This window comes from Mastomys coucha, unplaced genomic scaffold (genome assembly GCF_008632895.1).
Source record: "Mastomys coucha isolate ucsf_1 unplaced genomic scaffold, UCSF_Mcou_1 pScaffold16, whole genome shotgun sequence".
Taxonomy (NCBI): Eukaryota; Metazoa; Chordata; class Mammalia; order Rodentia; family Muridae; genus Mastomys; species Mastomys coucha.
The window spans coordinates 89,754,889-89,767,386 of record NW_022196898.1 but is presented as its reverse complement, the minus strand read 5'-3'; the positions used below and the strand labels follow the sequence as shown (position 1 = coordinate 89,767,386).

At 40.2% G+C, this 12,498-nt stretch overlaps 1 protein-coding gene and 1 pseudogene across 3 annotated transcripts in view; both read right to left on the bottom strand.

Moving 5' to 3' along the window:
• Positions 1–2,836: 2,836 nt before the first annotated feature.
• On the bottom strand, positions 2,837–5,535 carry LOC116093870 (annotated as a pseudogene).
• Positions 5,536–5,658: 123 nt separating this feature from the next.
• LOC116093869 (guanylate-binding protein 4-like) overlaps positions 5,659–12,498 on the bottom strand; it is a 25,106-nt gene continuing 18,266 nt past the window's right edge. For all 3 annotated transcript variants that reach the window (XM_031375686.1, XM_031375687.1, XM_031375688.1), the window contains 6 exons: positions 11,293–11,538; positions 9,748–10,028; positions 8,686–8,898; positions 7,585–7,687; positions 7,072–7,265; positions 5,659–6,811 (listed from right to left, as the gene is read on the bottom strand). In XM_031375686.1, coding sequence (XP_031231546.1) covers positions 6,590–6,811; positions 7,072–7,265; positions 7,585–7,687; positions 8,686–8,898; positions 9,748–10,028; positions 11,293–11,538 — 1,259 coding nt within the window. In that variant the 3' untranslated portion in view covers positions 5,659–6,589. The remainder of the gene's footprint in view (positions 6,812–7,071; positions 7,266–7,584; positions 7,688–8,685; positions 8,899–9,747; positions 10,029–11,292; positions 11,539–12,498) is intronic.

Here is a 12,498-nt window from a genome sequence, read left to right as displayed (position 1 = left end):
TTATTTAAAATTTATATTGAGAAAAATGTATTTTCACCATTGCTGTAGATGAGCATCTACATAAGACTAAAAATTAATTGATTAAATTAATTGATTAAATTAATTAAATTTAATCAATTAAATTAAATTGATTAAATTAAATTGATTGTTGTTTTATATCAAACTACTTTTATAATACTTATTTTTATTGTTATAATATTTTATAAATGTTAAGGAATATGACAAAAAAGGTATTGTAGGTATTGAAGGGGTGTCTCTGGGAGGAGCGGTGGTAAAAAAGGGAGACAAGAATGCGATTCAATTCTATTTAATTAAAATACGTTTTTAAATGTTAACAAATTCAGATAAATTGAAATCATGTAACTTTTTTCATCATAATGCAATAAAAGTTAAAAAAGAAAGAAAGGAGAGAAAGAAGGAAAATGAGGCTTCATTAATAGCTTCGCTAGTAAAATGCTTACTAAGTCAGCATGAGAACTTGAACTTAACCCTTAACACTTAAAAACACCTGCTGGGAATCTCACTTCTGGGGAAGTGGATTCACAGTTCCCTGAGCTTCCTGGATAGACATCCTTGCCTAATCAGTAAGTCCCAAGGTCCCAAAGAGACACTTTGTTTCAAAAACAGTGGGTGGTTCTTAGAGAATGACATCCAAAGCCGACTTCTACTTTACATTTTTAAAAATTATTTTTGTTCTCTGTGTGCTTTTGTGCACTTTTCAGCATGTGTTGACACATGTCCATAAGCGAGCGTCCACGCACCACGGTGGGCACGTGGAGATCGGAGGACAGCTTGCAGAAGCCCAGTTCTTTCCTCCCACCAAGTGGGCCATGGGCGCGAATATTACGCTACCTGGCTTGGTGGCAGGCATCTTTGTCTGCCGAGCTGCCTTGCTGGTTCTAATTACTCTGTTTTGTTTTTCCTTTACTTTCACTATGAATTGTTTTTAAAATTATGGAAGTATGTATTCATAACAATTATGGGGTTTTGTTTGTTTGTTTGTTTGTTTGTTTTCGAGACAGGGTTTCTCTGTGTAGCCTTGGCTGTCCTGGAACTCACTCTGTAGACCAGGCTGGCCTTGAACTCAGAAATCCGCCTGTCTCTGCCTCCCAAGTGCTGGGATTAAAGGCACGCGCCACCACCCAGCGTGGTTTTCATTTATAAAAGTACATTACTAGAGTCAATCCCTGGGTACAGGCTGAGGGTTGCTTTTCAACTTATTTATGTGGCAGATTTAATAAATAGCAATGTGTACAAAGCTGTTGTACCAGGGTTTAGCTGAGCACAGGTGTGCTACGGCAGTTTCGACAGAAGAACCTGCTTAGCATGAGGGATTGTGCTGGCATGCAGACTTAGAGAGAAACCATGGTTATGATAGAGTTAATGAACGAAACAAAGGGGGGAGGGCGTGCTTGTTCTAGCAAATAAATCAAAGATAAAGTGTGATGTCAATAGTGGGTTAGACTTGGGCAATTCTAAACTTTAGTCGTAGTAATTTGCTTTTATCCATATAGTAATTTGCTTCAGATATTCTACAATAAGCACTGTGCAGTGAGTGCATTTCAGTAAGTTAGATGTGGGCACCCTTAGTGAGCTTCTTAATTGCCCTAATTTGGGAGAACTACTTTAAAAACTGGTGACTTAACAGAACAAGCCCTGACATGAGAATAAGTAACAAACTGTCATTTAGCATGAAAGTAGGCAGGAATGGTGGTCAGTGGGGTCTGGAATTGTAAGACTCTGTCGAGCCTTAGCTTACCAGAGACCCCCTGAGTGAACCACGTGGAGCCTGACTGATGCAAAAAGCAAGAGGATTTTTATTGTTCCAGTGCATTGGGGTTGTCCCAGACCCTAAGAAGACGAGGTGAGCTGCACAGCTTGTTCAATGAGCTTTTATACAATTTTCAGGGCAGCAGCCACTAAACAGAATGTGATTGGCAAAACAGTATGACTTTTTAAACTGATTGGTCTTCAGGAAATGAGGTGGCAAGAACTCCCTTATCTGAAGGTGGGCAAAGGTCCACCCTGTAGAATGTGTCCCCACCAGCAGGTTGGTTCTCACCCTGTGGTCTGAGGAATGTTAACTAGCCTCTCCCTTCCGGATGGGCAAGAGTTCAACCACCTTCCCAAAATTCCTGAGCTTATCTTATTAAGGAAATTCCTGGCCTCCCGGTGTTTTTCTGAGATGTCCCTGTTTACTCTGTTCTCACAGAGTAAGAGTTAAGTTAGGAGAAGAAACAGGACTTCATACTCCTAAATGAACAGTGCACAGGGAATGGCAGGCTCTGTTGCTCAGCCAGCTGTGCCTGGTGAAGGGCCAGAAACTGCTGCCTTCCTTCCCCCAACTTCAGAGTGGAACCTGATGCGAATATCACTTTAGGGCCACAGTTCATTTCATAGAGTGTCACAGTCCCTATCCCCATCTTTCCATGAGACTTCAGAATGTCCTTATGCTCTTGCTGTAGTGATGTCATATATAAGTGACTCATCGTGACATGGGGTTTTCTCTAACCATAAACTTAGTGTCAAATTCTTGTGAGAACCAAGACTCCTTGATATCTAATCACTGGGACGAGAAAGGTTACTCAAGGAACCCTGACATCTGCTTCCTCAGTAGAAAAGGACATGAGGAAACGGCTGAAGTGCTACAGGGCTGTGGTGGTGGTTTCCAGGGACCTTGTGAGAACATGGTCAGCTAGCCTGGGGCAAGCAACAGGAAGCAACGCAACAACAAACAAATAAGAAACCCTGTCTCACACTGGGTGGAAGGTAAGGCGAGACAACAGGAGATGTCCCTCATACCCACACTAACATATTCTAACACACACACACCATATAGACTTTTTTGACAGAATTAAATTTTATTTCACATTGATGGAAACTGTGAAAAAAAAATGACATTTTCCCACATTACAGCACAAGAAGACAATGGAAAATTTCTTACCCCAAATAAAACTTTACTGATGTAAGTCTATGTTCTTCAAAGGAAAGCAAAATAGCAAGTGATTTTTTTTTAAATTGTTTTAAATCCAAACATGAGCACATGGCTTCATCATTAACATTTTATCTAGTCCATACAAACGATCTGCATGTCAGTTAGTACCCATTCATAAAGATGCTCTGATAAAGCATTGATAAAGATGCTCTGCACATCAGTTAGCACCCATTCATAAAGATGCTCTGCACATCAGTTAGCACCCATTCATAAAGATGCTTGTTAGCATGGTTTTTGTCAGTTGATAAACAGCAAGAAAAGCAACAAAAACAACAGTTCATAAGTAACCATAATTTTGTAACATATTCTGCTGTTTTATATATATGTGTAGTATGTATGTATATACATACATATATATATATATGTAGTATGTGTGTGTACATGTGTGTTCTAATCAGTCTTTACTACCCATAAATTAATTTAAATAATTTTCATCACTACTCTGGACACTTTAAATTCAAATTATTGCTATTTTAATATATGCACAGGAGACTTATTCCCAAAAACTCTTTTACCTAAAATGAAATTTTTGAATTAGTTCATGACCAGATAAAAATAAAAGTTTTTAATTGCTCATTTTGAACAGTATTTGGTTTTAAGCACAACATAGGTACAGAAAATGTAAACTCAAACTCTTCTATAAGGTGTAACTGTTTTAGAATTAGACTTCAAAACTAATCTTAAGTATTTATTTCTGAACATAACAAGATTTTATGTACCCTTTCAGTTCTTTACCAAAAATTAAAGCCACAGAATTATTACCAGGACTGAAGATTCTGATAACTCTGCAGTCTAAGCTGGACTGAGGTGCAACTATTTAATATGTAAGCTTAAATAATGTTTATCTTTTTCACATTACCTAGATTTGAAATATCTTGTCTGTGTTTCAAAATGTGAAATTATAGTATATATAGGTAAGTTTTTATGGCAGAAAGGCAATATTGAACTTTTATAGAATATCAAGAAAGAAAGAAACCAACCATCTTTTGTTTCTCTAGAGAAGGAGAATTAAATAGCACAAAAAGAAAAGTCTGGTTTCCCCAGTTAAAGGGCGAGGACATGAGGAGAGCACTATTACTTTTTTTTTGACACTCTAAAAGCATTATCCCTAGTATTAAGGATATTGTAATACCATCTAATTCATATGCATTATAATCATGTATACATGAACACTCATATAGAAATACAGACACTGCATGGAGACTATAAAATTGTGGAGTACAATCATAGTCTAATTCACAAAATTAAGAAGTCATTTGCATCCTGACAGCTTGTTTAGACCTTAAATTTTTTTCAGTGAGCCTACTAGTAATTTTCAAATGATGTATTAAGACTCTGCTGGATTAATTTAAGAAAAAAAGAAGCTAGCTGCTTACTTCTCCTTCTTTAACACTTGTATATTCGGGATTGTATAATACTGATATATGTGTAGAAATTCAAGGGACCATAAACTTCCCACGAGGAAGATGTCATTTAGTCCATCCCACTGGTATATGTTTGTAAATCATTTTAACACTGCAAATATTAGAAGTTTTTGAATCATACATGGGAAAATGTTTATACTCTGCTACAGCGATGCCAGCGAACATCTACACAAGGCTCTTAGTGGTGTCAATCATTGGAGGTAGAAGTTTGTCAATGAATTTCCTGACATCCATCATTTCCTGCTGACATAAGCCATGCACCATCGAGTCATAGGCTTTGAAGGTTACATCGGTTGCTGTTAGTTTTTCAGCAGTAAAAGAACCAATATTAGGGGGTCTAAAGGGTCACAATGAGTCTCCATGGCACTGGAGAGCAGAAACATCTCTGTTAGGGCTAATGACAGGACCCTGTGGAGAAGAAGCTGGAGTGGAAGCCAGCAACTGAGCCCATTGGTGCCTGGCAGTTTCTGCTGCATCTTAAGAGCATGATAAAAAGATCAATTGCCTCCCTGAGAAAATCCTTCCCAAATAATCCTGTAAGAAGGAACACTATCCTTCGCCTCTTGATCTGTCAAAGCTTTTACATTTCCTGCCACCTGTTTAATTCCAGATTCGTCCTCCTGGACAAAGTCCAATATCAAACCAAGAAGGCATGGCCATATTCATATTTAATGTAATAGGCATAACAGGTGCCATGTGGACAGGTATGTCTGATGTGGGACGTTCTGATACCTGCAGTGGCTTCTGCCCATCCTTGCCCAGTATCTCCCAGTCCATGAAGGAAAATATCTATGGTGGTAACCTTCCAAGCAGCCCATTCTACAAGATGGAGAAACTCTCTTGGAGAAAAATTAACTTCCCTTTGTAAGTGGTTATCAATTGGAGATTGCTCCTGGGTTAGGGATGGGGGCATGTGCCCACTTTTCCTGTCAGCCCTAGGATCCCAACTAGTACAGACCTGTGCAGGCTTGTGCATCCTTGCCACCATCTCTGTGAGTTCATATATACATTGATCATACTGATTTAGTGAACATTATTTTCTTTTTTCTCTTTTTAATGATTCCTTTTTATTTTTATATGTATTTGGTGGGGTTTTTTGTTTGTTTGTTTGGTTGGTTGGTTGGTTGGTTGGTTGGCTCGTTTTGTTTGTTTTTTTCTTTGGGGGTTTTTTGTTTGTTTGGTTTTTATTGTTTGGGGTTTTTTGTTTTTTGGTTTTTGTTTTTGTTTTTGTTTTGCCTGTATGCCCATACAAGGGTGTCACATTCCCTGGCACCAGTGTTATAGACACTTGTAAACTGCCATGTGACTTCTGGGAAGTAAACCAGGTCTTTGAGAAGAGTAGACAGTGCTCTTGACCTCTGAGCCATCTCTCCAGCTCTGAGGGGTGGGTGTTTTCTTGGTGGTCTCCATCCCCTCTGGCTTTTACACTTTTTCTGTCTCCTCTTTCCCAGTGTTCCTGCCTCCCTGAGGGGAGGGATTTGATGAAAACACCCCACTTAGGGTTGAGTGTTCCCAAGTCTCTTACCCTTTGTATAATGTCTGTTTGTGGGTCTCTGCATTTGTCCCCATCTGTTGCAAGAGGAAGCTTCTCTAATCATGGCTGAGCGAGGCACTGATCTATGAGTACTGCAGAATGTCAGTAAGAGTCATTTTATTGCTACTTTTTAAAAATACAACAATAGTATTTGGTTTTACTCAAGGTTTCCTCAGCTATCTGATCTAGGTTCTTGATCATCCAGGCAGTATCAGGCATGGGTTTCATCCTGTGAAGTTGGCCTTAAATCAGATATTGGTTGGTCATCTCTGCAAGCTTTGTGTTACCACTGCATTTGAATATTTTGCAAGCAGAATGCCATTGTCGATTAAAAGGTTTGTGGCTAGGATGGCATTTGTGTTTTTCCTTTGGTAGCATGCAGAGTGTCATTCTGTGCCAAAGACGTTAGCATGTAGGGTGAAGGATCTATGGGCACCAGCTTGAGTTCTCCATTGTTCAATGAGTCGTATACATGTTGGCTTCAGCAATGGGAGCTCGCCATCAATTTATGGCAAGTGACCTATATTTTTGGTTTTTGAAACTTAATAAATGAAATTAATGTGAGACAGACTTCAAAAATAAGTCTCAGGGGGTGGGGAAAGCCATACCTACAGCTTTCTAACAAGAATTATTTGCCTATTTCATTTGTCTGCTTAAAATTTTCATCCCTAGACCAAAGAGCTTACCAGCACCAGGCAATACTGAAATTAACACATTTCCAAACCCATCAAAGTGTCGTGCAGCCACTGAGCTATTCTTATCCTTATTTAGTTGAATCTCTTTTTGTAGTTGGCTTATCTCTGAATCCATTGCTTCACATTTCCTTTTAAATCCTTCATTAAGCATGTCTTCTTGGATCTATAAAGAGAAAAATACACTTGGAAAAACATGGCTTTTGAGGTTGGAGGTTTGTACTTGGAACTCAGGGAGTTAAAAACATGTGTTTATCACTCTGCCAAAAAGTGCTCATTGATGAATTTGCCTGATTCCTGGGTTATGAGAGATGACCCAAAACAGCCTGGATTCCCACTGTACCACTCAGAAGAGTGTGAGATTTTGGACAAGACCAGACTTGGGCACTGTCCTTCTGAGAAGTTCAGGGGTCCACTCAGCCTTACCTTCAGCTTGTGTTCCAGCATCTGCTCTTGCTCTCTCAGAATGTTCTCCCTTTCTGTCTCCATCTTCTCACGCAGCTGAGCCATGTTTTCCTTGTAGCTTCTCTCTTGAGCCTCCATCACCTGCTGCAGCTCCTTCTCTCTCTGTCTTAGTAGCTCCTGCTCCTTCTCAGCCGCCTCCTTTTGAGCCCGCTCAGCTGTCCCACAAAGGTTCGAGAGAGGTAAGACACAAGGGTCAGGACTGAGCTCTCCTTCCTCGGGTTCAGAGCCGTAGCTGATTTTGAATCATGCAAGAGAGAGGTCTAAATTCTAGCCACCACATCCCTAGAACACATTTTAGGATGATCCCAGAAGATGCCTGTCACAGTTGCTAAGTGAGAGAGACCATACCACCCTCTTAATTTCAGATTAGCAGAAGTGTGAAACCTATGTGAGAAGATCTTCCTGTTTATCAATCAGCAGGCTTAGCAAAAGCCTACGAATCGATCGCTGTGAGAGCCGAGACCTCCCACGTACCTTCCATGGCCTTCTGGACATCAGAGAGGGCTTTGTCTGACTGCAAGATGGACTCCTCTATAGGAATCTGTGACTGTAGGAAGCTCTGAAGGACATGATTTGCCTGGTGAAACAAGCAGGAGAAACACATGTCAGGTCACAAAAATATACGTCAGAGCTGTCTTCTGAGGTTTGCATGGCTGCTCAGTTTACTGAGCTGCCCTGCCTGGTCTTCTGTGGCCTGAAAATGCATTAGGATCTCCGCCATCCCATTCCATGACTCTTAAATGTGCACAGCAGTAGTAGCTAATTACACCTAGTTATGCTCTTATTCTGAGGATTGAATGGTAACTTCCAAAGTGGCATGCACCTTCAGGTTATGGATGCTCTCTCTCATGTCAATGTAAGGTATTAAAGTCTGGGCACGGTGGCTCATGTCTGTAATCCTAACACTGGGGAGGCTAAGGTTGTGGGACTGCAAATTCAGTGCCAGTCTAGTCTGGTTACATCAGGATTCTCTCTCAAAACAACACAAAGGGAACTAAAACTTAAAAGAGGGTGTTGAATAGGATATGTGAACATTATTATTATTGCAACAATGATAATACTAATTGCATCATTATTTATGCCAGGATAATTACTTACCCTGATGTAGCCAACAGACTATTTATATCTAAGACAAGATCATCAATATCTCATGGACAAGTGTGTCTTTGATCTTCAAATCCCATGTATTTAGTTCAGAAACAATTGCCATGTTTAATCAATGGAATAAAATTCTTCTACTCCAGTTAGAACTATTTATTTTAAACTACTTTGGGGGAAAGATTAATTTTGGGTTTGTGGAAAAAAAGGATAAAGAGATATGGGGGATATGCTCATCATATCGTGTGTGTTCATGTATGAAAATTTCTTAATGTAACACAGTATCATGTGCAGTATAACAATAAAATACAATTAAAAATTTAAATAAATAAATAAGCATAATTCATTCTGGATCTAGAGAAGCATAGGTAGACATGCGCGTCCCTTGCCTGACCAAGAGTTCAGCCAAGTTCTAAGGAAGAAAGAGACTTCCTGGCAACTCTAGACCCATCTCCCTGATGCTCCCTCATCCCTCACCTTCACTCCCTTCCTGGGCACTCGCTCATAGTCCTGCTCAACCTTCTTCCTAGCCTCTACGTACAGCCTGTGGCCTCCAGGAACAGAGAAAGCTCCACGTGAGATGCTCTCCCTCAGGGACTCTGAGAGCTTGTTCAACTCAGCCTGGCAGTGATTGAGAGAGGCTTCTTCATTCTGTCGCAAGAAATCTTCCTTTTTTTCCTCTATGATGACCTGCCAGGGGATTGTTGAGGCATCAGAGAAGGAAGTCGTTAGAGAACAGACCTTGAAAAAAGTAGTAGACTCAGATGTGAAAAGTATAGCACGAGTTAGAAAACTCTCTTCAGTCTCACAGTCTCTGAGCCACTGTCTAAGTAATTTTGGAAGCCCCACTCCTGTGGCCAGCTCATCCCTGTGAAATAACAAGGTCAAAAGGCAGAACTGCTGGCTCTTTCAGTGGTACTGAGATTAACCATGAAGCAACCACCAACTGAGCAATGGAGTATGGTTTGCAGGGAATTTCCTCCACTTATATAGGGGAAAATGTTTCATGAAGAAGCAACTCAACACAATGATGGGAACTTTGTATAGGTTCACAAACCCTTCGTTAATTCCTCCATGGAGGCTAAGGGTGTGTGGGAACTTTGTACAGGTTCACAAACCCTTAGTTAATTCCTCCATGGAGGATATGGGTGTGTGGAGATATAACAACATGTTGTGTTGTATAACTTACAGTCCAGGGGACTCTCTTGAGTTAGGAGACTCTCCAGAGTTTTCAGGCGAGAACTGAACTCATTTTACATCTTGTTTCTGTCCTCTGATAGCCTGAGCAGAGTGGCCTAGCCTCCCTGCACCATGCTTATAATCTATAAAACTGAGCCAATCCACATGCGCTTTTTCATGCTGATAGTTTCATTGAAAATTCTTCTGCACCGGTGAAAAAACAATCAAGTCCCTGGCTTTTGATCCTGTAGAACCCTGTCACTCACAAGAATGGAGAATGACGAGGTCAAGATGGCAGCTATTAATCAATACTCCTAAGGGTGGGAATCCGGAATAGAAAAGAAATAACAGTCACAGTACCACCAAGTTCTTCTGGAACTGCTGATTCTCATCTTTGAAGGAGTGCTCCATGAAGACAGCAATGGCTTCCTTCTCACAGGCTGCATGCTCATCCAGCAGCTCCTGGAGCGTGGCTGTGGGGAGCCTCACTCGCTGGGCCATCTGCTCACTGTAGTGCTCAGCTGCCTTCTGCACAGCTATGGAGTTCTCACGCTGGGCCAGGGTCGTCACTGCATTCTCCAAACACGGCACTGCTCCACTATTGATAGCATCCACGTAGGTCGTCACCAGAGTCGCCAGTCCTGACCGAGGCACAGAATTCAAGGATAAATGTCAAGCTAGTTTTCATAAATTTCATATTATTCATGAGTCAGCACTGAAGTAGACTACTTCGGGAAACAAAATTTCATGTATGAGAGCAAAGACCTATTTTGTAGGACCCAGCCTCAAATGAAAGTGATAATTTGTTTTGTTTTGTTTTGTTTTTTTAAATTCAACAATTTCAGGACAATAACAGTGCATTATGTGAGAAGAACAGCATTTAGTATAGGCATCATGTGACTGTATGGAGCCATTTCATCAAAAAATATGTGTATATAAGACAATAGTTATTTTGTTTGGGGGGGTTGTGTGTTTGTGTGTGTGTGTGTTTGTGTGTGTGTGTATGTGTGTGTAAGTCAAATGACAATTTCTGTTGGCTGAAATGCCATCCCTCATTTACATTTTATATTTTCTATTAATTTATTCATCCATCTTGGCTGCAGTTTCCCCCTTCTGTCCTCCCACTTCTTCCCTTATTGCCCTCCCACCTTCTCCCTCCTCATGTATTCCCCCTCCATTTCCATTCCGAAAAAGACAGACCTCCCATGGATAGCAACCAAATATGGCATATCAAGTTACAATAAAACTATGTAACTTAATAATATCATATCCCCTCACATTATGGCTGAAGAAGGCAACCCAGCACAGGCTGTTTCCAATTTTCTTGAATGCTTTAAACTTTGTATTTTATTGAGGCAAAGTCTCTTGCTGGTTGAAAGTAGACAGGACTGGCCCCCAGAGCTTGCCTGCCTCTGCCAAGCCCCCAGTTCCTGGTGTATACCCTGACTCTCAGTTCTGTAGGTGGAATCTGGGGGTTGAACTCATGCTTCCACACTAAGCACTCTACTGACTGAGCCATCATCCTTGCCAAAAATACTGATTTTTTTTTTTAGTCTCAAACTCACAACAAATGTTTAGGAACCTTAGTCTCTTATCTACTTTAGAACTGTCTTTTCTAGCCAGGCAGAGAAACGTGAGTATCCTGTACATTACTTCAAACACACGTATTCCCTCTTTAACCTTCGTCTTGCTTCTTTGATCATGAGCATTTAACATGTATTAGATTTCAGTAAAGTCCCAAGTAGAGAGACAATATTTTTCTTAAAATGTTCTTCCTAGAAAAAGTTTTCTGAATAGCATGAACAGCTGTTTCTTTGTGGTCACATCAGATACTAACACATAATCAACGTTTTACTAAACACTGTTTTAAAATAAGAGATATTAACTGGGGCAAGGGTGACTCACGGTTTCCATTGACAATAATTCCCTCTTTCAAGGTCTTAGCCTTTGCATTGGAAAAGATGTAAGAACAGAATTCTTTAGATTGCACTTGGAAATTGTGATCCAACTGGTCCTCTGGCACTTCCTCAACATGGACTAGGAGTTCTTTTTCTTTCATAGGTCGATCAAAGACAAAGCATTTCCGTCTAGGAAAGAAGTGCCTGATGCATTCCCTAGGCAAGTTAGCCTTTTGGGCTTTGAGACTTCTGCCTGTAAAATATAGATAAATGAAATTTGTTGTTGAAAAGGACAGCCTTCAGGCTAAGGGCCCAGTGTTTTCCTATCCAGAGAGCTTTTATTTCTCCATCTGCAGTAACGCTCCCACATGACTAGTCTTCATTTGAGTGTCTACCACAGTGGTTCCCAACCTGTGGGTCACAACATATTTGGAAGTTAAATGGCCCTTTTAAAAGGGTCATTGAAGACTATCAGAAAACACAGATATTTACATTATGGGTCATAACAGTAGCAAATTTACAGCTATAAAGTAGAAATGAAAGAATTTTATGGTTGGGGCAACCACAACTTGAGGTACTATATCAATAGCAGCAGGAAAGTTGAGAACCACTGATCTAAGACAAGGGTATATTCATTTCTGCTTGGAGTTAACGAGCAATGAAGTAAAGAGGACCATTCATCCATGGGGTGAGGGCAACTAATCTTTGGTCTTCCTAGCACTTGGTACAGGCCTTGGTGAATTAAGAATTTAAAAAAAAAAAGAACATTTACTGGATAATTAACTAATGAAACCAAAGTATTAGAAGAAGTCTTCTGATTTCCCTGTACCCTTGTCAGAAATTAATTTAGAACAACATGATGTGGAGAAGAGTAAGATGCTGCTAGGAAAAATGAAAGATGACATAACATATCAGGTCAGGACAGAAAAGCACATGTGTCAGGTTCCTGTACACATACTCCACAAATGCACTCAGGATTCTGTGTCTTGCCAACTATGAGGAAGATTATTAACTGATTGTAATGTGAATACCTCTTCTGCTCCCTAAATTAGAGTCTGTTTAGTGTTGACTGAGAAATAGAGCCATCCCATGCCACCCAAGCATTCAATGAATGAAATAGAGCACTCCTATGCCATGCAAGCATTCAATGAATGCTTGTTGAATGAAAATAAATGAATGGACCAGCCCAGTGATTTGGGTTCCTTCCAGTCTG